Raw genomic sequence first — 27,405 nt, forward strand, 5'->3', positions numbered from 1 at the left:
CTAAGCCATCTCTCCACTCCCACAAAGTTTTACTAAAGAAAAAAAACTTGGAAAATGATAACCATCAAGGACACTATAAACCAGAGCTTCTTAAACTTTTTCCATTCCTGTCCTCTTTTCACCTAAGAATATTTTACATGGTTCTAGGTACATATAAAAACCAAATACATACTGATGGTTAGTCATAAATAGACTTATCTTAAAACAGGGTATTTGATACTATAGAACACACAGCATCTTCAACATTTTTCAGATCAACATTTTAATTTTATAACTGTAAAATATAGGGAATGCTATTTCACATAAATATATAGCACAAAATATAAAACGTATGTTAAGGTCCATCTAAAAAATTGTTAGAAATTCTACCTAATCCTAATTCTAAATTCATCTAATGTTTTTTTCCTATGAAACTTGAGACAGCAACTCAAACTAAGAAAAGATCTTTCCAGGTAACAAAGCCATATGACTGCAAGAACTATAAAGTGACCTCCGATTCCACAGGAAAACTGAAAAATGGAAGAAAACCGAATCATAAGTCACAAGTGTAAAACTGAGGAAAAGTCAAAAGTGTTAACTTTTTCAAATGGATATAGTAGTTTCTAGCTCCAAAGAAACGGTGCCAGAGACATGATTAGGGACAGGAAGAGCTTCAGTCTGCATACAGTGGTTTTGAGGAAGTCGGGGCAGGGTTCAAATATGTTAGCGCACAGAAGTCCGGCAAGCCTTTCCTGTGGACTTGGAACTGTACAGGGCTGCGTGGGTAGCTACTGTGGGGCTTCCTGGCCCTGTGCTTGAAGACTGGGATTCCCATTTTCTTATTGCCCATTAAAAAAAAAAGGCAGAGCTTAAGTCTGTCACCATCCCATCCCATAATTTTCCACTGGAACAGTGCATATCATGTCTCTAGCTCAAGCCACTTCTAGAGTGCTTACTTAGTACCAGGCATTATGCAGGATTCCAGACACACAAAGAGAAGAAAATCTTAGCACCTACACACACACACACACACACACACACACACACACACACACACGAGAGAGAGAGAGAGGGGGGGGGGAGGGGGAGGGAGGGAGGGAGAGACAGAGACAGACAAATGCCATGAAGAAAAAGAAAGCTGATTCAATAACCAAATAATGGCGAGCAGGACGGTTGCAGGATATTTGACCCATTGTGAACCCTGAGATTATGAGCTGAAAAACCAAAAAATCTGCCCCCCTCAAAACCCTATTTCTTCTTGTGGTATGGTCAAGCAGTGGAGCAACCAACCAGTTGAAAAGGAGTAAACATGAGTAAACAGAAAGGAGCGACATTTACTTGATGGGATTTAAGACACTGGTGAAAGAGAAAGGGCTCTTTCCTTCTGGGATATCAGTGGAATAGAAGGTCAGCTGGGTGATTTCTCTGCCTCTCTGAGCCAGTAGGTTTTAATGAGCATCTGGCTCATAAGTCTTCATTGATAAAAATCGAATGCTTGGGATTTTGTTTCTTCATAAACAACACAGTACTGTTGTTTTTTTAAAGATAATCTTGCTAGAACTAATTAATGTGTTCACAGAATTATATTTTACTTCATTCTTATGTAATGTTAAACATTTTTAAGCTACACCAATGGTAACAGCTTTATTGTTTCCCAGGATGGACACTGGCAGTAGAACAGTGGTCACCCATACATCCTAATGCCCAGACTATGAAGGTGTGTTATATACAGGGCAGAATAGCTTCGAAGAAGGAGCTAAGGCTATCCATGTGGTTAAAGGCAATCACATGAGCCCTTTTTTTGGACAAGAACATGAAAGCCAGAATGATGTAACGGAAGAAGGTGACAAGGACTTGCCTGGCTATGGCTAGCTTTAAAGATGAAAGAGGGGTGGCCTCTAGGAGCTAAAAGCATGAATCCCAACAAACAAACAGAAAGGATATCATCACACTTTAGTCCCAATGAGGCAAATTAGGGGGTGAGGTTCAGAAGGCCTCACATAAAATGTTACAAATTCACATGTGAAAAAACTTAAGATGGCAAAAAGGAATGCTGGAAAGTTATCTGGCCAACGGCCATTAAATTGGGCTGGTACCACTAGCTCAGGCACAGAGGTGCTCCAAAGGGTCCAAGAGTATCTCATAGTATATTATAATATGAAAATACATACTCCTGGTGGAGATTTCAGATGCCAGTGAGAGAAGTCATGCATGAACTTATATGCTGAACTACATGGAACACATCATGTGTGGAAAAACATGAGCTATGCAAATGCATCCCAACTACCTCACCATTAAAATGAAAGCACCTCTCCTTAAGGGGCAGCTGCTAAAATGTTCTCCTTTTTCCAGCCCCTTCTCTCCCTTGGAAGCATATTATCTCTAAGCAAACCATCTAATTCTGTTGCAACTATGTCTCTGCTCAATGCTTTAGTCTGCGATGCAAAACCCTAGAAGCCCTCTAGAAGTGACCCCCCCCTAAATCCTGGTGTCTATTAAAATGAGATGGCAGTCCAGTCAGGAGGTAAGATTTACATTTCTAATCTCTCAAACTTTCTACTCATTCCGGGGGCATCCTAGAGGAGCCAATCCAAATTATAGGCACAGGTTGGGCAGTTAAGAGCCATCACAGTGCCTGTCACTTGAAAACTCTTATACTATGATAATCTTGTCATAAGGCAATGTTAGAAATTAGCACTCACTAAATGCAAGAAAATATTCAATTATCAAGGTACACTGTAAAACTATATACTACCCACATTCCACAGTAGCTTTCTGGTGAGGACTAATCACCTTAAGAAAACCTGGAATGGTTCCCTCCCCAACTCATCCCCTCCTGTCATGCCTTACTCAGCAATCCTTCCCTCCTTCCTTTCCTTCTACTCCTTTCATGGTCCCCAAGGCTGATGGGGACAGTTGGTAGAGGGTAGGAGGAGTGCTATCTGGGCACTTACTGTTGGTCCAGATGCCAAAGGTTTAGGTTACAACCTTGGGCATCAAAACACTAGAGGAACCAGCCGTGCAGACATCCATGTGGTGTCAATGGCACAGTGATCCCTGCTCCTTTGCACACTACTGCCTCCCTGGACTTATCTGGAATGTGAGAGTTCACCTGCCTCTCCCTAGCTTCCTCCTTTCTGGTACTCTTTATTAACTGCTCTATAGTCCTCTGCTGCTTTCCTGTGTACTATAGACAATCCCAGGCCCAACAGGAGCCTCCCAGGTAGTAAGACACTTCCTTGAACAAGAAATCCAGGAGCAGTTAATTACTTGTTTTCACCCTAATTTGGATGGTAATCTGAAAAAAGAAAAAAAAAAAGACTATAGGCATTATGCCAGTAAGCATCTTTTCTGACAAACCTGGCCGTTTGGGCCTTTTTATAGTCTTCCATGAGAGAAGTCTGGTTCTACTAAGTTAGAAAAGAACAACTCCAATGGCACCTATAGTAAGCACTTGTATCCCAGTCCTGGGAAAATTACTGAAAGACATGGTCCCTATAGTGACACCAGTGATTTGTTCACACTCAGGCCAAGTGTGAGTAAATCTAGAAGGGTTAGAGACTTAAATCAGTGTTTCTAATTCTCTGACAGGCTGTTCTCAGTGCATTAGGTAGTATGATGGCATTGGGAGATGGACCAACCCATCAGGTCTTCTTGAGTACTTTGCACATGAGACAAAGGGTTACCTTCCCAGACACGAGAGGCCTTCCATTCTGTGTTTCCCTTAACCTCCCCACTACAATGCACTGCACAAACTGGAATAAGTTTGATCCTGATAGCCTAAAGAAAAAGAGGCAGATATTTTCCTATAGTGTTGTCTACGGCCCCAATATAAACCGAGCGATGGGAAATTTGGATGAAAGGACCTAAACTTGATCCTGCTTAGATCCTTGAGAAGAAACAGAAGATCAGGGAGGAAACCAAAAGATATGCAAATAGGATGTCTGCTCAAAATCCTACTGACTGCTCAGAACACACACACACACACACAACACCCCTAGGGAGCTATAGATGTAAGATGATGACAATCTCCTTGCAGCAATTTTTAAAAACGTATTAAGAAACCTGTTGATTATGATAAGATTAGAGAGGTTACTAAAGGAAAGAAGAAAACCCTCTGTTACTCAACAGGCTAGTTGAGACCTTCAAAAAATGAAGGTTACCTCAACTAGCCCTGCATCTACTTTCTCTTCCTTTTGGATGCTGACCAGAGTCTAAGTATGTGTTTTTCTGGTCCTTTGTGCTGCCTTACTTTTTCTCTAAAAATCTCCCTCCCTGACTGGCACGTGGCATACCTCTGTGTTAGTAACTCAAATAGCACGGCATTTTCCCTTCTTTCCTCCATTCGCCTTTTCTGAGCAGCTACTGAGCCTTACAATTTACCTAAATTGGATGATTTGGGGGGTTTTGTTTGTGTGTTTGTTTTTAAGATTTATTTTATGTTAGCAGGCTACCAAGAAGAGACTTGATACCCTATGAACATATAAAGGGGGAGGTAATCCCCCTCAGTCACAGTCATAGGGGAGGGGAGTAAGGGGAAAATGGGAGGGAGGGAGGAATGGGAGGATACAAGGGATGGGATAACCCTTGAGATGTAATATGAATAAATTAATAAAAAATGGGAAAAAGATTTCTTTTATGTGACTATTTTGCCTGCATATATGTATGCGTATCATTTCTGTGCCTTGTGCTCAAAGAAGTCAGAAGAGAACTGTAGGCTCTCCCAGAACTGGAGTTTGGATGGTTGTGAGCCACCATATGAGTGCTAGGAATTGAACCCAGGTCCTCGAGAAGAGCAGCCAATGCTCCTAACTGCTGAGCCATCTCTCCATCCCTAGAACTTTTTCTTTTAAGCTCTAGTTAATTTTCCTCGAGCTTCTGTTTGAATCTTAAAGTCTTTTGTTTATAAGACTAAGAATCCTAAGAGGAGACCCTGATTTCTATGCTATCATTTGATAACCACTATGGGATTCCTCAAAATTCTCAATTAGGAATTGAACTCAGATCATCAACCTTGCCAGCAAGCACCCTTCCTAAATGCAAACATAGTCTTATTCATATAAATATACCAGTTGTTATAACTTTTATGGTTTAGCTTTCTTCATTATTTTTCCTTCAGCATTGTTGACATGATATATAGTAAATGATAGCAACTTCACATGTTTAATTTATTTTACCATTGCATTCTTCTTGTAATTGTTCTGTGTTTTGCCACATTCTTAATATGTAAACATCAGTACGTTGGCTTTTTTTTTTTTTTTGACAGCTTGAAGGACATCATTCCTAAACTCAAAAGTTAAATTGATGAGTTAAATTATCTTCCAAGACCTGCTGGCCCAAGACATAACAACAACTCCTACCTTCCAAAAGAAATGCTTGTTCACAGTCAACAGGATATAGCAATTCCAGACTAAACTCCTTGTGCTACATGGATTCCAGCCAATCCCTACCACAAGGGATTGTCTCTGACAGATAGGTAGAAGAGTGAGAGAGTTCACAGCCCTTCTTAGGCAGGGGACACACCCTTCATTGGTATAGAAACAGTTACAGAAGATGCAGCACCATCCTTTAGATCCCATCCCCTAAAATTCCAAGGACCGTAGATCTCAGAGAAGAGTTGCGGCAGGAGAAAAGGGAAAAAGATGACTGTGGAAGACCTTACAAAATTAGTATATGAAGGGAAAAAAAAACCCAAACTGACAAAGAGGAAGGGCGGAAACTCCCTGCCTGAAACTTATTAAAATGATTAGTACCACTGTAACAGGCATGGAGGCACTCCAGGATTATCCATGACTCATTTTAATACTCAAATATATGATACTCCTGGGCAGAGAAAGTTAAGATCTACTGAGACATATGATACATGAAGTTGGATGTATGTAGAACTACATGTTAAGACCATGTGTAGAAATGCCTGCACTATGCAAATGAACCCAAAAGCTCACACTATGTAAATGTGACAAATAGTCCCCCTTAAGGTCACAAGAAAGCCCCAACTATGTATAGCAGGACCATTTGAGCTACTGAACATTCTCTTTGTTCTGGCCCACTTCTTCCCCATTCTATCTCTTAATAAACTGTCCCTCCTACAATGGTGTGTCTTTGCTTGTGTGTTTGTTCTGTAACACAAACAAGCATCTGGAAGCACCCCCAGAGGTGTCCTCCTATCCCACTATCAGCCTATATCACAACAGCAAGGGAGTGAATGCCAGTGTCAACTTGAATGAGCTTGCAGGTGTTTTTTCAGTCCTGCCATGCTTTGCCTTTGGCTCTGAACTGGAGAATCCAGCTGAGCGCACCATATTTCTCACTTACTGATCTTGTAGCCAATGAAATGGTATCATTTTAGGCATGAACTTTAAGGTCCCTTGTTATAACACCCCCCATAGGCTGTGAGAGAGCAGAAGAGCAAACGAAGTCATTGGATTTGGGGACTTATTTTGTCAAAAACCCAAGCCAACTAAACCCTCAGTATGATAACAAGGAAATTACAAACTAGGGGTCAAACCTTTGAGTACCACTGAGATGATTTCCATTGCTCTATCCACCATGTCCCAAGATACATGCAAGTTCCTTTGGTTAAAATGAAAATAAAGAATTGGTTTTGGTGGGGCTGGGTGGTACGTGAGAGTCTACATTTCTAATAAGTCCTCTCCTGACTTCCAGGCTTCTGAGCCACCAGACATAGGTCTGACCTCCTATGAGAAGAGCAAATAAGGTCTTCTACCATGGCTCCTGCCATGCCCTGGTTCACTATCCAGTCAAGCCTTACTTCTGTCCTGTGACTATTCCCAGAGCCTCAAAGTTCTGATAAAATAACAGGCATTCAATAAACATCTTTCAAGTGCCTGAATAAATTCAAATCTCATCAAAACTGCTAGAAAACAAACAAGATAACAAAAAGGAAAATCAAGGGGACAAGCTTAAGACAAACAGGAAAAGCTGAGGCCCAGATCTTTAATACCAGAGGAAGGCAAGGTCTTCCTTAGTTTGAGGCCAGCCTGGTCTACATAGTGAGTCCCAGGCCAGCCAGGGCTATATAGAGAGACTTTGTCTAAAAAGAAAAAAAAAGAAAGGAAAGGAAAATTTTTAAAATGGCAGTGAAGCGAGGGATCAGAGAATAGTAATAAAATAGTAATGCTAAAGAAAGACATTTCAGCAACTGTTTGAAGTTAAAAATTTGGGTGGCTAAAGTATCAGATTTCAGCCAGAGGGACATTTCAGGGACAAATGAATCCAACTTGCTCACAAAGTTCTCTGTTGATGCAACTCTAAACAGTGCACGCGCGCGCACACACACAGACACACATACACACACACACTTTTCCTTTCCTCCACATTCCACATCCGTTTGTGTGCTGGCCTTGCTGGTATGACAAAGGCAGGAGTCACGCCCTGAGTTGCCCAGAGGGGCCTCATCAATGAGTGGTCTTCTGGAAAACTTGAGGAAGGAAATGAATGATGTGTCAGCACGTCTGGCCAACAGAAACCCCAGCTGTGTCTGGTCTGGCATGAAAGCCCCTCTCTAATGGGATGAAAAACTACTAACCCTGAGCCCAGGCAGCCTGCTTCCAGCTGAGCTGGGTTTTGTTTTGGTTGCAAAGTCACCCAGACCTCTAGAGAAACAAAACAACTGTGTTTTCAGGTCTTGTTTTGTTCTGATGAGTCCAACTTGCCAGAAACACAAAGTTGGAGTCTGTCCAGAATATTCATAAGCTTCCCTCATGGAGCCAAAAGTTGGAGCCAACTGCATCTAGCTTGTAGCTATGAGATTGTTTACAGCTTGGGCTTCTAGAACCAGTAAGGAAAACTGTCTTTATTGTAGAAAATGCGTTTCCTTCCTGCATCATATCACTATCTTTACCTACAGACAACCATTAAAAAAAAGAAACAAGGTCAAGAGAACTGCCCTTTCTAGAAGAGGCCAAATATCTGGATTTCCCCCACCTCTAATTCGAGTTTCATGACACCACCAGGCAGGGAAACCCCAAGAAACTAGGGTTTCATCCAAAAATGAGAGGCCCACTGATTGCTCTGGTTGCTCAAGGTCATTGAATGCTCCTGGGCAAACTGTTAGTCATTCTCTGGACCAAGAAAGCCAGGTGATGAGGATGTGTAGGCAACTGTTTCTATGGGGAGCCACACTGGAAGTTGGCTTACTTTTTCCATCCCGACAGCAATCTCAAATGCTTTCAAAAGGCCAGCAGTACTGACTCTGAAAACTCCTCCATGACTTCGTGTGAAACTTGGGAGGAGGAGGTCAAGGGAAGCTGTGACACACACCCAGTTCCAGGCAGACAAAGCAGGTGCGATAAAATAGCAGAAGTCACTACCAGCCCCATCACGGTCATATTGGATCTGCCTGCAACCCAGAACTGACCTGGCCAGGGTGCCAAGTCATTTATGCCACCTGGAGAAAAGGCCGTTTTAGCCTCTCTGCATGTATGAGAAGCCAGAACCAGCACTTAAGACAACCGTTTCTCAAACATTTCCATGGAAAAGTGACAGCACGTTCATCACTAAGTCTAACTGTAAGTGCAGTGTTAGCGTGCCAAGAAGCTAATTGATAAACAGAGGGGATGTAAGAGGGAAAAGAGATCCTTTACTTCTCCAGATCTCATGTCCACCTCTCATTTATTGACACCCAGGACTTTCCATGTAATTGGGCGGACCACCTGAGAAATATCACCCATTGGGATTGTCAAAGCTGGATAATTACTTGTGCCTTATGTCTAATTTCTTTGTGGCCTAGGTGTATAAGGATTCCTTGATGAGTATTTCCTCTCTACTTACACTCCTTTCTCCAGCTGCAAGCCAGTGAGATTTACAAAGCAGTCTCTATCTAGTTCAAGGATGGGATTCGTGGAAAAGAAAACTAACCATCCCAGTATATACTGTTCCCAATAGCTAAACTCATTTGTAGACAAAGGAGCGTCGAAACCCCCAAATCATATATTGGCTATTGCTGAGACACTTGGGTGTATGTATCTCCTACCATTCACCCATTCACATCTGACTCCCTCCTCATCTTCTGCTCAATCAACAAACCCGATTAACTTTGCTTGGACTCAGCCTCAAGTTCTTTTCTCTGGTAGATGGCAAACACCAGGATGCACCTGAGTAGAGGCCCCAAGACTTAATGGGGACTCCCAGGGCTACTCTGCCAGCAAAGTCGACCTATACCTTTTGTTGCTATTAACATTTCAGCCTGAAGGTCTTAAGAGCCACACATGAATGCTGCATGAACCCAACCAAGCCACCTTTAATTCTTTTTTTTTTTTTTTTTTTGGCAGGTACTTGAATGCAGAAGGAGACGTAATGTGAAACACAGAGAATGAAGATGGTTTGATTGGTATGGAACCATCTGATAGAATCTTTCCTCATCCTGGTAGCCAGCTGCTCCTAGGCTCTCACTTTCTCATTATCTGGCCTTAGGTGACTCACTTAAGACTCTTAATTTTCAGCTTCTAACCTATCAAACCAGAGTTTACAGCAGCAACATCAAAGGTTGTGGCTGAGATGGCAACAAGGGAAGCAAGAGATACAATGCACAGCATGAAGAAAACGCTCAACTGTAGCACTTTTCAAATCCTATCTTTCCCACGATGCAGCCCTTTGTGACTTACCCCTTGTAAGACTTGAAAGCTGTCGTTGTTAGGTGGCGGGTCTTGATCTGGGTCAACACCAACTCTAAATGTCACCAGAGAAGAAGACAAGGAGAAAAACAGAAAGCGTTAGCCTGGCCCATGGCAGCCTTGCTTGCTTAGACAGCAAATATCTTCCCAAAGCAGAAGGAGTGGTTAGCTTCAAGGAGAGAAACGCCATCATGCAGAAGTCAGGTCTACACCACAGCAATCCCAATGAGTCTGGTGTTATAAGTACTCATGCCCTCGGCAAGGCCTCTGGGAACTAATACCAGAGCTTTCCATTTGCCTTCCTGGAACAAGTAGTCCCCATTACTAAAGCATGGATTCCCTCCTGCTTGGCTGCTTCCTCACTTCTGCCCTGAACTGCTTTGATGCCCACACTATTTTGTTACGAAATTAATCAGATATAGAAAGAGGCCTGGGAGGAATCTGTAGTAAACACCTGCATAGCTACCAGGAGATTCTACCATTAACAGTGACTATAGCTTCTTTCGTGCCATCTTCGCATTTCTCCATCCCACAGCTTATTTCATGATACATTTCTCTTAACTTCTTATGTCTACGTATGTGTGCTTGCATGCACACATCTGCATATGCCTGCACGTGTGTGTGTGTGTGTGTGTGTGTGTGTGTGTGTGTGTGTGTGTGTGTGTGTGTAGGCCAGGGGGCAAACTCAAGTGTCATTTTTCAGAAGCCACCTACCTTCTTTTTCGAGACTGTGATTCTTATTTGGCCTAAAGATCACCAAGTAGGTTATGCTGGCTGGCCAGCAAGCCCAAGAGATCTGCCTATCTCCCCAGTGCTGGGCTTATGAACATGCACCACCATATCTAGCTTCTGATATAGGTTCTGGAGGTTAAAGTCAGGTCCTCGTGCTTACACGGCAACGCGCCACTGACAGCTCTCCCCAGCCTACCTTCTACTGACTTCTTTAGCATGTATTATGGTGGAATCTCTCCTTTACCAAACTCAAGTGAGGTTTCTTTGACTCATCTTCCCAACTAGGACCTAATTTTTGCCCTTCTTCCCTTTGCAATAACAAGTTTTATCAAGCATCTTCCTAAGCTGGTTTAGCCAGAACCTTCAATATCTGATCCCCATGCCATCTCCTAAGTGATATCTGATCTCTATGGTCTGCCTTTAGTAAGAATAACCCCTTACCTCTGGTATTTCCTCTTGGTAAGTTTCATGCGTAAATTCCCTATCTCTTTCTTCCACTGCAAAGCCGCACCACAGTAGACTCTATGTCAGTTAAAGGGTCCTCACTAAAGCCTGCCTTGCATTTTTAACAAGTATCACATTTGTTGTGGTACTTGACCAGTATCATTAACCGGAGTCCTGGTATAATTTTAGTCCTCGTATTTCCACACCTACCTTATCAAAGATGAGCAGGGAACTCACATATTTGATAGAACTTATACGTTTAAGAGCAACTGAAGACAATAGAAAAATACCAAGTGACGAATATTCACTTAAATTCCTGAGACACACTAGGAGAGTTGTCCTAGCTTTGCCATATGCTACCTATTGCTGCATGAATCTGTTAATTAATTATATCCCTATCTTCCCCATTCTGAGACAGAGAATCATGATACAAATAAGATAGATAACATGGATGAGAGCGAAAACAGACACCAGGAAAATCCTGTTCTCTTTTCAACCTTCCATCATAAAATGTAATGGCGCATCAAACTTTTAGCAGATCAGGCCATTATAAGCTTGAAGGGGGATGCCTTCTGGTCCAATACAAGGATGTCACAGTCCATCAAGCAGAAGCTGGACTGAACATACAAAGCCCCAAGTGCAAACTTATTTTTTTTTCTTCTTCCTCCCCATCAACTATAATACCTGGGATCTTTCTAGAGAAAAGAGACTGCACAGAAGTAAGGGGTAAATGATAACACAGAACTGAAAAAATAATTTAAAAAAAAAACCACAGATACACTCAGCTTCTCAAAGCTAATTTCTATTTTGTCCTGTGTCAAGCTTGTTGGCCACTTGTCCAAGGTGTGTACCCCTGGGAAGTGGGACAGAAGAAAAGGAAGCAACTACCTCATTTTGTATTGGAGGCCAAGTTTTAGCCACAAGATAAATGCACATGCACACTACATATTTGCATCCAGGGCCAGGCCGTGTTCTAGACACTTGATTAAAAACCCTATACTGGACCTGGCACCAGATTCTTCACTGCGGGCCTGGGACCAGATGGTTATTTGCACTGAATTCGATGGACTTTGCTGCATGCTATTTGCTAGAGGCTATTTCCAAGCAGAGAATTCTGGCATCTGGGACCTTGCAACCAGACCTTAGTAAGGTCTAGTTGTTTGAACAGCAAATCTCAGCGACCTATATTTTGATATGAACACCATCCACCTCAGGAGCTCAAAGGTTGCCCCAAAAGTCCCCTAAGATCCTTAGGGCACACAAAGAACCTCATGTATAAAAATGGCTGGAGGCAAGATTACATCCAGAACCTTTAGCTGTTCTTCAACCCTCACCTGTTTTACAGCCCCTTAATACACACTGCATACAGAAACCTACTCTAAAAGATGTTCTATAAGGTATCTATGGTGGCATCTATATGGCCAGTGGAATTCACTATTAGATCTTATGAAGCAGCACAAAATTACTTTGTACCAGACAAAGCTACTGAAAGTGAGGTGCTGGGGGCAGACTCAGAGGAGCAGTACCTCTCAGAATGGCAAGGTGGCGTGGCTGTCCTCAACCAGGCCACAGAAAGGCTGCTAAAGAGCCTGGGGGTAACCAAGAGTATGGTACTTCGGATCTTCCACTAAGACTCCCTCCTGTCTGCACTGAGAATCGTGACAGAAGTTTGCTTCTGAGATGGCCTCTGTATCAGTACGTGTAAAGCAAACTGACTTCATATCAGCCTAGATGGAATAGGAGGCCCACAGGAAACACTGTACTATCATGAGGAAAATAAAACATTAACTGGAGTAAGAACTGCCAAAGGAAATTCAGCTCTAGTCCTAGAATATTTACTATTTAACTATTTAACAAAAAGCATTTTGGTTTGTGGGCACCGAGTAGCCTATATAGCCTTGGCTGGTCTGGAATTTACTGTGTATACCATGTTCTGAACTTGTGGCGATCCTCCTGCCTCTGCCACCCGAGTTCTAGCAAAATTTTAAATTCATTATGTTTTAAAAGAACTACTCAAACTTGCTAAGGTTGATCTATTTTTTACTCAAAGCACAGAAATACCAATGGGGCTCATCCATTTGCTTTAGGTCCAGGCTGGGCCAGAATTCCAAACAGCCTAAAATACTGCCTTCAAAACATTTATGGTGAACTCAGGAAAATAGAATCATCTTGACCACAAACTCATGATGCTCACAATTTGTTATGAGAGTCTAGGTCTGTACTATATGAAAGACCTTTCTGGAATGTGCTCTACCTGCACTGTCCAGTTATAACACCTGCTGGCCACATGTGGTCACTGCACACTTGGGATGTAGTTATTATGAATGAAGAGCTACATTTTACACCTTAGTTTTAACTAATTAAAACTTTAAATAACCATATATAGACAGTGAAAGTGTCGATTCTAGAGTAAACCTTGATTCCAGCCAGGTTTTCATATTGTCAACACCTTTTTCTTCTTTCTGATTTGTCAGATTCCTGTTAGGGTCCTGTAGGGACACAACTTTAAATCCACACATTAAGTACAACTCTCTTGAACTGAATACCTAGACAGTGAAGAGATCCCTTATTCATCAGGATGTAAAATATATCCCCAAACCCTCTCACAATCTTTACATGGACCATTCATTATCTTAGAAAAAATGAAAGAAGTGGGAGAATTAGAAAGTCTGCATGTTCTGTCTTCAGTGTAATCATTAGTGACTGATTTCATTGCTAGCTCATTGGGAACCTGGCTAGTCATGTGGGAGCCAAAGATCACCCTACTAATAACTTTTTAAGTGAATAAATAAAAGTGGCACTGTGACACTAGAGAGAACTGGGGTCACTGTTCTAAGCTAGCTAAGTGATCAAATGGAATATCAGTAATAAATGGACATCTTGACAACATGTGCTACCTAGAAGGATGCAACAAGAAATGTGTAACAACACTTTTACAAGATTTTTTTTTGACAAAAAAAGATTGTTTGCCTCTGGTCATAATGAAATATCAGAAAAATCCTAAGTAAAGACATTGTGTTAAATAACTATGCTGACTACTTAAAAGATCAATGCTTATAAGAGACCACGAAAGGGGGTGAACTATGGAAAGAGAGTAAAGAGACATGCAAATAAGCATGAAAAAGCAATAAGCATCGGATCCTGTGTGTGTAAAATGCATGTTACTCTTCTCAGGTGTGATGACATAGGAGACTGGCCTCTGGAAGTATTTAGTACTGGACTCAGGACACCTGATTCTGAAGTGAAGAAGAAAGTGACAGATGTTAGTTAATCGCTGAGTGCAAGTTAGTCCCTGGGTATTTATTGTTCCATTCTGTCCTTTTGGGGGGAATTTTAAATCAGTCAAGAATATGTAATTATACCTTTGGTAAAGAGGTTTCGAAAGCACATTATCCTATTTTCCTATTTCTAACTACTCATTATTTAATACTGACAATGTATAAGCTCATATTATTTCAGGGTCTGTAAAGCACAAATTAAAAAGATTGATAACACGGGGTACTGGACTTGATCATCACAGGCAAGGGACAAATAAAGATTTTCATAATTATGCAAGACTTTCTTCTTGAAACTTTCAGCAATGTTTTTGCTGAAAGTCTCTATCTTCTAAAAGTAATGGGCATGCAGAAAGTCTGGGGTTGACGCAGATACGGTTATTGAAGTGCTAACTAAGCGACACAGCCATGTTCAGGTCAGTTTTTGTCACTCCCTGGGGACTTGAAACTCTGGAGACAGTCCTACTCAACCCCTGCTTTTCCTTACTTGTGCCAATCTTCTGTGTGGATGGTCTAATCTTTACTGGGGCCACTTGCTATCAACCATATGGCTGAGATGCACAGAGCCTAAGGGAACTGCTTGGCCCCTCCCAGACTGACTCAAGAGCTCTCATAGAGGTACCAACTACTGATATAAGGCACTGAGGTAGGAGATTCAAGAAAGAATATACACAGCTGCTTTCCAGCTTGCTATGGCTTTATAAATGACCCCGCAGAAAACAGTCAGGGGCCATGAACATGAAGGCTATTCTGTAATGTTTTTCCATTTGAGGCTATTTATTTTAGAGTGAATTTAATAATTACGTTTCTGGCATTTGGAAGGGGCCCCTGGAACAATCCCCAAGGATGACACACAGTATGCTAGGATTCCTATAAAGGGCTCCACCCTTGAGGCAGAGGCCAGAACCAAACTGGTCTCTATGAACCAGTTTGCAATAGGCCAGTACATTTGGAGTGATGCTAAACAGCAAGAAAGAACAGATATAGGCTTTTGGTTGCAGACTCAGAGCCCCATAAGACATAGCTTTCTCAAATTCCTGGCTTGGGGAAGTCTTAATAATGTATTTATCGCCTGATTGTTACAACATCTGGGATGTTACAGAAACCTGGAGTTTCATTGTGTCACATTTTAGCATTTGGATACAGCTAGGTGGAGCTCTACAACAGACACAGCAGTCTTTTCTTCCAGAATGAACTGAATTGTCCTTAGTTTCATTAAGACTGAGACAAATGTGGAAATTTCATACCAAATGAGACCATGAAGAAGTGAAATGGATGTATATTTTTCTGGAATGGACAAATATTCCAAAGTTAATCATTTTCATTCTAGAACAATAACTTGTCTACTGTAATGAATAAAATGCCATGAAATCTCAGAAAGAGTAGACACATTCTATTTTAGGCAATATTTTTTTGGGTAGTGCTAGGGATTAAACCCCGGGCCTCAAGTATATTAAGCATGGATTTTTCCACTGATACATACCTCCGACATCAATAATTTCAAAGCATATGAATAACCGAGGTTCTGGATAATTTGAGGAAAACGAGACGTGAATCTTCATATAAATCTTGAACATCAGATTACAATCTGAATTATCTTTGTGTCTGAAGTGTGATAACTTAATACCAGCATAAAAGACCATATCCCTTAAAGGTAGGACACTTCAGTAGAAAGGGTTCCTCTGCAACTCCAGTATTTTTAGTGTGTGTGTACTCAAACCCAGTATAATATTTCAATAGTTCCATGAATTTCAGGCATATGCCATTTCAGCAGTATATCTGGGCTATATCCCAAGGCCCACACCCCACTTATAGATATTCCTTCCCTCGTTCTGTCTTCAATAAACAAACTATTTTTTTTTACAAGATCTGAATTCAAGATGATTTTGTATTGAATGCATCTACAGATCAGGTTAGGAAGAAAGCCTATCAAGTGGAGACTCGGAAAGGCAAGAATGACTGGTAGTTTTTACTTTGTTCCTACATCAGCACTCTTAAACACTACGGCATCACACACAATTGGATGTAAGACCAAGAACCAAACTGTGTTAGTGGAAACCTCATCTTTTTGTTTATTTTTGGTTGGTTGGTTGGTTGGTTGGTTTTCCTTGGTTTGGTGTCTTGAGGCGGGGTTTCTTTGTGTAGCCTTGGCTGCCCTGGACTCGCTTTGTAGACCAGGCTGGCCTCTACTGAACTCACAGAAGTTCACCTGCCTCCGCCTCCCAGAGTGCTGGGATTACGGGCATGTGCCACTGTGCCCAGCTTTGTTTGTTTGTTTATTTGTTTTTATCACTTTTTTATTAAAAACCAATGTTCTTCATGTCATCTGAACCATCATTAGAAAGTATAGACAAAAAAAAAAAAAGAAAGTATAGACACGCAAGTACATACTTTAAGATACACAGCACTGGCATTAATTAAGATCATGTGAGTTATGCTCTAGTCAAGACTGAAATATAAAAATTCTAGCTCTCTATATTAGTTACAAGCCTGACTTACTATGTCAGAAGCAGGATTTTCTGGGGAAAGATAGGTGGCTCTGATAATGAACTGACCCTTAACACTAAGCTCAGATGTACCAAAAGGAGACTTTTGGGTTTTGGGGTTAAAAACACTTGGTCTAAAATGTGGCAGGAAAGCACGTAATCCCAATAACACTGACATACCAATTAGCATGGAGGAAGGACAGAAAGAATTATTAGAATGGATTTCCCTGTTGCCCATGGGGTAAGGATTGTTGCACTCAGGAAGGAAAAAGCAAACAGCATAAAGAGGAATCATTTGAGTTAGACAGAAGAGAAAAGCAAAGCCCAGTGGATTATTTTCTGAGTAGACTCCATGTCACCTGAAGTACTGGCAGCGGTGCCTGCTCTGGTCCTCTTCGGAGAGCTCCTCCACACCAACTCTGGGCAGCAGAAGAAGGAAATGTGAATGTGATGGGACAACACAGATACCGGGATCTCTGGCATCTGACCTGGACCACGCCATGAAGAAGGGCTATCTCACATTCAACTGAAATCCAATCCCTTTTTGCTCAGTACTGCGGATGGAACCCAAAGTCTTAAAAAGACGATGTAAGTGACAACCATGGAGTTGCATAGTAAGCTTTCGCTGTCCTCATTGTCTAAAACCCAAGGGACAGAGAGGTTGCTAAATTTAAAGCAACAATGGTAGGCGCTGGATCAAATGAGGAACAATTGAGAATGATGTGAAGTCTCTCAAAATAGAACATAATAAAATAATATGAATAAGTGTACAGTATATAAATGAATCAACAGAAATTTCTGGAGTTCATCTGTTTCATAAAGCAGGGTATGTCCATAAAACACTAGAAAATTGTTAATAAACAAGGAACATATATTTAGAGTATGTGTGTATTTTATAGCTAGTTAGCAAAAAACAAAACAAAACAAAACTATATTATAAAAAAAAAATACTTAGAAGACAAAGATGGCCAATTTTTTCTAGATAAGCAAAACACATTGTCCATAGCTTCAACCTGAAGGCCAGGAACTCAAGCCTAAGTCTTCTCATTCCTTTGAGATCTCTAGCTTGATATGGCCTTTCACTTTCCTTAATGCTTTCTGGATTCTTTGGACAACATTGAGCTACAACATTGCAAACTCAGCACTACGGACATTTGAATCTACAATAATTCTCTGTGGGCGAGCCATTCTCCTGTGTACTACAAGGTGTTTAGTAACATCCTTGCCTTCTACTTACAGGATGCTAAGAGCAACAACCCCACCTGCTCCAGGATGTAGATATTTTTTGGTTTAAAAAAAAACAGTTGTTTTTCATTAAAAAGATCTTCTGGTGTTCATAGATGTCTCCTGGTTATGTACTCTCAGTGGGGTAATGTCATCACTATGAGTGTGAACCCTGGTTCTTGTAGAACATACACAAAAAAACAACTCCCTAAAACACACACTGGATAAGTTTGAAGCCATACAAAACATTATAAAATAGAAAGAAATATATCTGATCTCTGCTATTAAAATTTCACTGCAATTAGTTGGAAAAATTAAAAAATACTGTGATAGATAATACTCAAATTCTCATTTTATTGAATCCCTTGAAAAAGGCAAGAGACTCCTCATAAGCTGATACTTTCAATTAGCTACATGGTCAGAATGAGCCGTAAAAAACATACTCTCTAAATTATAGCATATTGAAAAACTAACAAATACCAGAAAAAAAAACAGGATTTCTTTAATGTATGATTTATTGCTGCTTGAATGGTTGTAATAATAATAATAATAAAAGATAATATGATAGCCAAAATTTATTAAGTGAGTACCATGTATCAGACAGAATATTTAATGAGAAAATGTTTTGGAGAGTATGGAGACAGTGGTGACACTGGCAATAGAAACCAGGGCCTTGCACATGCTAGGCAAGCATTCGGCCACAGAGTTGCACCCCACACCTCCCAGGACAAGACTTCCTCATCATATTTACTTATAATCACATTTTATCACTGCACTATGATTGTCACTTTCTCCATAGTCACAAAGGTGGAAATGACAGCACAATTCCAACATAGATCTGTAGATTCAGGGACCCCAATTCTTCCTGCTAAGATACTAATTCTGAGTATAATGTTGCATCTTTTAAAATATCAAGTCCAAACACTATTCCATAAAGAGTCCAGGATTTCTTCTCATCTTTATTCCTCACGCTATCTTGAAGAGAATGTTACCATAATTTCTCAGTCTAATAAGACTAATAGTAGAGTGTTCTTAATTGCCCTTGAATGATTGTGTTACTTCTCTGTGGGGTGCAAAAGTTACTTGTTCATTTGGCTACCTGGATGTGTGTCCTTCCATTGTCTCCCTAGCCAGTTGTCACTCCCACTTCATGAGTGTCCCCCAAGAGAACAGTCATCATGTCACCACAATGTGTTTGGGATACATAGAATGCTCATCTGTTGAAATAATTCTGTAACCTCTCTAAGATGTCAAAATTATGTACTTTGTAAATAACAGCACTTACTCAAGAGACTAAAAAAAAATATACAGTTTGTATATTAATAAAAAAATTGAGCATTTCCTATTACATTTTAAAATATCAGTCACAGAGCAATAATTTAAAAAATATATAACTTGGACTTATAGACCTTGCTTTGGAATTTTAGTTATATTCATATTTTTCTTCAAAAACAGACTTGAAGTTAGCCATGGTCAGAAAATCACAGCTAGCCAGGCATGATGACACATACCTTTAATCCTAGCATTCTGGAGGCAGAGACAGATGGATCTCTGTGAGTTTGAGGCCAGCCTGGTTTACAGAGTGAGTTCTAGGACAGACAGAGCTATGTAGAGAGGCACTGTCTCAAAAAAAAAAAAAAAGAAAGAAAGAAAGTAATGAATGGATGAATGAATGAATGAATGAATGAATGACAGCTAACCTCTAGTTATTTACAGTAGAACTCTAAGACCTGCCTTGGTCCTACTTCTGAGCAGCTACCTAACCACTCATCAGCAGCTGAAGAAAGAAGGAACAAGGAAAAAAGTAAGCCTTGATCCTCGTGAGTTCACAGGGTTCAAAATACCATAATGAATATCAGGGGATTTCTGAGTAAATTTAAAATAACAACTGGGTTACAGAAACTACTTGAGGTCACTAAGTAACATCAGAAGCCTCGAGCCAAGCAAAACCAGTCACTCTCATTACCTTAGTTTGGAAAGAACTTCTTTTGATGCAATTTCTCTAAATGTCAGTGACTATACTTAAATAACCATTATGGATACTCATCTAGAAAAATACAATGAGCTGGAACCATATGTATTTTTCAACAATAGTACATGTTGCTTTACTTGGGTGTCTAGGTAGAGAACTGTGGGGGAAAAATAAGGATAGAAATAAAATACAGGAACAGAAATCAGTAAAATGAAAATCAGATAAATGGTATAGCAAAATAAATGGAGTAAACAGGTAATTTAAAAAAAAACAACAAATGCTTATATAAAAACCTAACATCTTGGCACAGTGGCTCGTGCTTTTAAAGCCAGCACTGGATAGAGGCAGAAGGTTCTCTGTGAGCTCTGTGTCAGCCAAGGCTGCATAATGAGACCTTATGTCAAAAAATAAATGAAAAAAAAAAAAAAAAACCCAAAACTCCTAACAACCCCTTAGCAAGTCTAACAAAAAGGAGGCAAAACATACACATTATTATTAGTGACATGTAAAAAAAAATAGTGAAACAGTAAATATCACTGTAGACCCCAGAAACATCTAAAGAGCAATTGGGGTACACTATGTCTTAGAGCTACTATTGCTGTGATAAAAACTCCATGACCAAAAGGCAAGCTGGAGAAGAAAGGGTTTATTCAGCTTACAACTCCACATCACTGTCATCACTAAAAGAAGCCAGGACAGGAATTCTAACAGAGCAGGAGGCAGGAGCTGATGCAGACGCCATGGAGGATGCTGCTTACTAGCTTGCTCCCCATGGCTTACTCAGCCTGCTTTCTTATGGAACCCAGGACCACTAGCTCAGGGATGGAACAATTAACTGGACCCTCTCACGTCTGACACTAATTAAGAAAATCTAACACCCTTACATAGGCATAGAGAAAACACTAATGCACATTTTAAAAAATTTTCTTACAACCAGATCTTATAGAAGCATTTTCTCTACTGAGGCTCCCTCCTCTCTGATGACTCTAGCTTGTATAAATTTGACATAAAACCAGCCAGTATACTATGAATAACATTAAGTTGACAATGTAGACCAAACTAATCAGTTTCATAAACTACCATAGTTCACTCAATATGAAATATGTAATGTGAACAGCTTCATAAATTGCATAGTTTAAAGAAGTCTGAAAAAGAAGTCTTCAGACCTAGATGGTTCCACTGGAGAGTTCTATCAAAAAGTAAAAGAAAATAACTAACACCAAGTAAAAAGAAGAGAAGAAAACATGTCCCAATTCATATTGCCCTGATACTAACCAGAAAAAAATGCAGTGAAAAAAAAAAGTAACTACAAACCATACCTGGGTGAGCACAGAAAAACTATTAAGCAAGCATTTGTTCATAGAGTTAAGCAGTATTAAAATAATATGCCATTTCAGAAAAGCTAGACTGGTGCAGAATTTGAGAATTGATCAATCCACCAGAGTAAAGAATTAAACAAGAAAAAGCACATGAGCATACCAACTGTTGCCAAAAAGGAATTTGTTAAAAACAACATGAGGCCCAGTAAGATGGCTCAGTGGGTAAAGGTACTTCTTGCCAAACCTGATGACCTGAGTTCCATCCCTAAGACACACATGATAAAAAAAAAGAGCTGACTCCCCCCCAAAAAACTGTCACCTGGCCTCCACATCTGTACAATGGTATGTGTGCCCTTTCTCCAAATAAATATGACTTTAAAAAGAAACTAAACTAAAGATAGAAATGTATTCAATCTGATGATGAATAGCTACGAAAACCTTATAAGCTACTATGACACCCAATGACGAAAGGTAATATATCTCTCTTAATGTTAGAAGCTGGGTGAAGATGCCCATTAATGGTAGTTTTATAAAACATAGGACTGGAAGCCAGCCAGAGCAATGACACATGAAAAGAAAGCCAAAGGCACATTGATTGAAAAGAATGAAACAAACTGTTTCACTTTGCATAATTCTGCAGCTAATCCAGAAAATTATATCTACGTAGAAAATCCCAAAGACCATAAACACAGATATCAAAAATACCTCCTAGAACGAAAAAAGAAATTCAGCAAGGTGATAGGATATAAATCTAATAAAACTTGCATAGGATTTGTATGCTAAAAATGACAAAATACAAATATAAAGAAACCAAAGGAGGTTAAAATAAATGGGGGAACATACTATATTCATAAATTGTAGGATACAACATGATGAAGATGTTACTATTCCCAAAAGATAATATGTAAAATACAATTCCTCTGGAAAGCACAGTAAGATTTTGTTTACTTCTTCTTTTATTCAACTTTTTTTTTGAGACAGAGTTTCTTTATATCTCCTAGGCTGGCCTTGAATTCCCGCCTCACCCTCCTGATTGCTGGAATTACAAGCATGCCTGGCTACAGAAAGATTTTTACTTTGGATCTAAACAAACTTATTCTAAAAGTTATATGCAATAAAACTAGAACATCTTTGATCTTGAAAAAAGTGGGAATAATCTGTCTCCTTGATGCCAAGGCATATTGTGCAATGGTAGTCATCATTTTTTGTAAAGTCAGACACATTAATCAATGAGCCACAATAGAAAACTGATCCCCAGGGGCACAGACAACTTATTTCTGACTAATGAACAAAGGTAATTCAATGGAATGGCACAGTCTTTATTTTTCCATACTGGAACAACTAAACAAATAAGACACAACCTTATATCTCATACAAACATGAACCAAGAACTCTGCTCATAGACTTAAATGTAAGCCATAAAACTAAAAGTGTTTAAGGATATAACAAAAAAGAAAGTTTCAAGAGGGCTTGATGAATTCTTTGGGCATGGCACCAATAGATGACCCACAAAGGACATTACAATTCTTCAACATTATGACTCCTGCTCTATGAAAGACTCTACCAAGAAGACTTCAAGATAAGCTACAAGAAAGTGAGAAAAAAAACTTACAAACCATGCTATCTTACAAAACACTAGTACCTAGAACAAAAATATTTTAAAATTCAACAATAACAAATACTCCAAAAATAAAGCAAACAAAATAATTGAACAGACAGTCATGAAAGAAAAGATGTGAGTGATACATAAGCACATGAAGAGATATTCAACAGCATTAGCCACAAAAAAGATAACAGATTAAGACCAGGATGAGCTAGGACTACACACCTATTACAGCAGAGAGAGAGTGAGTACTGCTGAGGATACCAGGAAACCAGCGCCTCACATACCAATGGTGCCAATTTAAATGGCATAGCCACTCTAGAAAACTCTTTGGCAGTTCCTTCAAAAACCATTTACTCTCTATGTATTACCCAGTGTTTGGCTGTGAGTCTCAGCATCTGTTTCACACCACCACTGAGTGGAGCCTCTCAGAGGACAGCTATGCTAGGCTCCTGTCTGCAAGCATAGCAGAGTATTGTTAATAGTGTCAGGGGTCGGTTCTCTCCCATGGGGTGGGTCTTGGGTTGGGCCAGGCATTGGTTGGACATTCCCCCAAATTCTGCTCTATTATATCCCTGCACATTTGTAGGCAAGGTGAGTTTTGGGTCCAAGTTTTTGTGAGTGAGTTGGGTTCCCTTCCCTCTACTAGGAGACTTGCCTAGTTAGAGGTTGTCCTCTTCAGTCTCTATGGGCCCGGCTACCAGGAGTCTCTGCTAGAGTCCCCCTCATATCCTCCCAGGAGCCTACCCTGACTTAGGTCTCCAGCTTGTCACAGAGATGCCCCAGCCCACAGTTTCTTTTTTCTCTGCAGACCTTTTGTCCTCCCGCCCCTCCTCTCCTCAGGTCAGATCTGCACCTTTCTATCTCTGCACTGTCTCTCCTACCTTGTTCTCTCTCTTCAACCACTACCTCTGTCTTTTCTATTTCCCTTTCTGAGTGATATTTGAGCACATTCCCTTGGGTCCTCCTTGTTGCTTATCTTCTTGAGGTCTGTGCATTGTCCTATACTGTATGGCTAAAATTCACTTGTAAGTGAGAACATACCTTGTGTGTCTTTCTGGCACTGGGTTACCTCACTCGGGATGATCTTTTCTAGTTCCATCCATTAGCCTGCAAAATTCAGGATGTCTTTGTTTTTAATAGATGAGTAGCGTTCCATTGTGTAAATATAGAAAAGTAGGAGGGGAAAGAGAAAAGGACCTGGAGGTGACAGGAACTCCACGTGAAGTCCAACAGAGTCAACTAACCAAGGCTCAGAGGCGGCTTATAGAGTCTGAAGCACCAACCAAGGACCATGCATGGGCTGGACCTAGGCCCCCTCTACAGATATAGCCAATGGGCAGCTCAGGCTTCATATGGATCCTCTAGCAAGGGGAGCTGGGTCAATCTCTGATATAGAGTCTGATGCCAACTTTTTGATGACTTCTCCCTGACAGGACTGCCGTGCCAGGTCGCAGGAGAAGACAACACGCTCGGTCCTCATGTGATTTGGTGAGCTTGGGTGGATGGGAAGGGGCTCTTCTTTTCTCAAGAATAGGGGAGGGGGAAAGAGATGGAGAGTGGGACTGGGAGGAGAGGAGGGATGGGGCTATGATGTAAAGTGAAAGATAGATAGATAGATACCAAGAAACCAACCAAACAAAAATGGTATTCCATACATTAATCTAAATTTATAATATCTCAAAAAAGAAAGTATATTCTATCATATGCCTTAAGCTCTCTTTGGCAGAAGTTGTGCATCTTAAATGTAATGTGTGCCATCAGTCAACAAAGAAAAAGAAAATCATTTACTACCTCATCTGGCAATCATGCACCTGTCATGTACCTTAGCTCTATGAAAGCCATACAGATATAAACACTTACCCAGAAGTATTCATGGTTGCCTTACTTACAATAGCCATAAACTAGAAACGAACTGAATGTCCTTCAAGGTGGGAATAGTTCAACAAACCCTGATACATTCATGTCATAGAGTATTATCCATAAATAAAAAGAAACAAATACTGACATGTTTAATGTCCTACATGAATCTCAAAAGCATTATGTTGAGTGGGAGAAATAGTCAATCTCAGAAGATCATACGCTTTATGATTTGATCTCTATAGTTATCAAAATTCAATGTTTTTACCAAAATTATAGAAATGGAGAAAACATTAGAGGTTGCTGGAGTTAGGAAATGGTGAGGGTAGGAGACAAGTGTGACATAAAGGACATCATGTGTTGGAACAAGTCTATTCCTTGAACACAATGGTACTTGCAAATAAAATTATATGTAATAAAATAGTATAGAACCATACAAAGACATCTGCCTTGGCTCCTGATTGTGATATGATACAACTATGTGAGATGGAACTACAAAGAAGCATGCAAAATGCATACCCTGGGCTCAGTTCTATAACTATTTCAGAATAAAAAGTTATGCTGTATAGCTTTTAGGCTCAGAAATATTCTGGATCACAGATGAAAGTAGTAACTTGAGAGAGGTTTCCTCAAATTTGACAATTCAAAAAACTCACATGGCATTACCAATGAAGAAAAGTGAAGCCAAATATTTTCTAAAACACCAATAACAGCACATTTTGATCACCCATGCCCCCAAAGACTGATTTTTATTTCTCTATGTTATCTATGGATAATGTGACCATTATATGGAGAAGGGGTCAAAAAGTAGATAGATTTTTAAGAAGCAGAAAAGATGCATTACAGGAAGTCCTGGTTTTCTGCTCAACAGCATTGCTCACTTCTTAGCAGCTCCCAGCCTCGTTGAGCCATCATTTGCCTGTGGAAAGCTGCCCACATACATGGTCAGCTATAGGTGGGACTGTTTTAATGGCCCACATTTTGAAAAGGTCATGAGGAAGTGCAAAAAAGTCAACTCCCTACTCTGAGTGGAAAATCTTTTGGTTCTATTTGTACCAAATGTTTTGGGGTTGGAAAAAAGCAAAGGATTGTTCAGGCCCTGAACAGTCAGGGGACCAAATGGGTGACTAGACAATTCCTGAGGAGCCTGGGAGTTTTAAACAGTTTCAGGACCTACTTTAAGTTACTCATATAAAATCAAGCATAAATATGAATATTTCCTAAATACATAAAAGCAAGTTTTATGAATGGAATGAGAAATAAATTATAACGTACTTCAAAGTTTTCAGAAACTCCTGATAAGCCATATAGAATTGTTTAGCATTTTCAAAAGCCCATGATAAATACAAATATGAGAGAGTCTGAAAAATTTATAAAATTTTGTCTATTAGCTGTCTGATAGCAAACAGATCTTGCTCAAGGAGTGCTTTTCTGATCACTCACTGTTTCCAGGGAATAATATTCTCTGTGCTTTGTGTATTCAGTCAGCCCTTCACACCTACAAGCTCTGTGTCTGAATTCAATCAATCAGATTTAAAATAACTCCCAAAATTGCTTCTGTTCTGAGCACATAGACCTTTCTTCTTGTCATGATCCCCAAAGCAATATGGCACTACAGTTGTTTATATAACATTCATATTGAAAGTGTCAAAGGCCTTTAGAGACAATTCAAAGTATTTGAGATGATGGGCATGGGTTCTAGACAAATACTAGCCCACTTTTATAAGGGCCTTGAGCATCTGCAGAGTTTATTATCAATAAGGAGTCCTGGAAAAACATTTTCAAACAACATATATTATGATGTTATAAGTGTTCTGTGGGTAAGGAGGATTCATCCTTTGAAGAGGTCAGATCATGGGGACATATCTCACTGGTACAGCATTCATTCATCTAGCATGCTTGTGGGTTTGAGTTCTATCAATAGGATCACATTTCAAAAGTCAGACACATTGCCTTTGTTCCTAGTTACATAATGGTGGGTTATAGTTTTTAATGCATCTTTGAAGTCTATGTTTTTATGCAGCTTATTACAATTCCTGGGAAGAGCTAAAGACAATGAGAAGCCTGGAAATTTTGTGCAATTTAGGGAGCTGCCTTAAATTACTCATAGAAAATCAGGCATGTGTGTGAATGTTCTCTGAATACATAAAATGAATTTTTATGAATGGAATGAGAAATCAATTATAATAGACTTTGAAGTTTTCAAAAACCCCTCATTAGCCATATCGTGTTCAATATTTTCAAAAGCCCATGATAAATATAAATATCAGAGAGTATAAGGAAACTACAAGATTTTTTTTATTAGCTATCTAGCAATTCTGTCTACAAGATGAACATCCCTATTTCCAAAAGTATGAAGTCTGGCAAAAAGTAACTTCATAGGTCACTGAATGCGAAGACTTCCAATTGTACACAGGGTTAAACACCTGTCTTGCCCTCCTGCTGCTAAAAAGAACAAAGACAGTGCCATCTGATGTCTCAAGTTGAAAGCCATATAACTATAATTTTTTTCTTCAATTTTATGTTTCCAATGATGGACGGTGTTTCTTAATATGATCTCTAGGAAGTTGACATTCTACAGTCCAAATTTTATGAGAAAAGCAGTCTTTAGCACCACAACCCTTCTTACAAATGGGCAGCACAGTGGGAAAGTCATGTCAAGACTTCCTGGATTCCAATCCTGCCTCATCCTCTTTTTTGGGGGGCGGGGGTGGGGGTGAAAATAGATTTTTAATAAAAGTTGATGACATTGATGAGACTATCACAAGAACAAGATTTTAAAATAGAATTTAACAAAGAAATGGAATCAGTAAAGAAAATCCAAACTGAAATAAAATAAATCAAAAGCTCAGGATGTCAAACAGAAATGTCAGAGG

General features: G+C 39.9%; 1 protein-coding gene across 3 annotated transcripts in view; it reads right to left on the reverse strand.

The window, feature by feature from the left end:
• SLC9A7 (solute carrier family 9 member A7) overlaps positions 1–27,405 on the reverse strand; it is a 161,599-nt gene that overhangs the window by 22,714 nt on the left and 111,480 nt on the right. For 2 of the 3 annotated variants that reach the window (XM_084790040.1, XM_084790038.1), the window contains exons 13-14: positions 16,911–16,970; positions 9,606–9,669 (exon numbers count right to left, since the gene is read on the reverse strand). In XM_084790040.1, the coding sequence (XP_084646166.1) occupies positions 9,606–9,669; positions 16,911–16,970 (124 nt within the window). The remainder of the gene's footprint in view (positions 1–9,605; positions 9,670–16,910; positions 16,971–27,405) is intronic. The other variant, XM_084790039.1, reaches the window with a different exon arrangement.

Source organism: Acomys minous (assembly GCF_964271855.1).
Source record: "Acomys minous genome assembly, chromosome: 7".
Lineage (NCBI taxonomy): Eukaryota > Metazoa > Chordata > Mammalia > Rodentia > Muridae > Acomys > Acomys minous.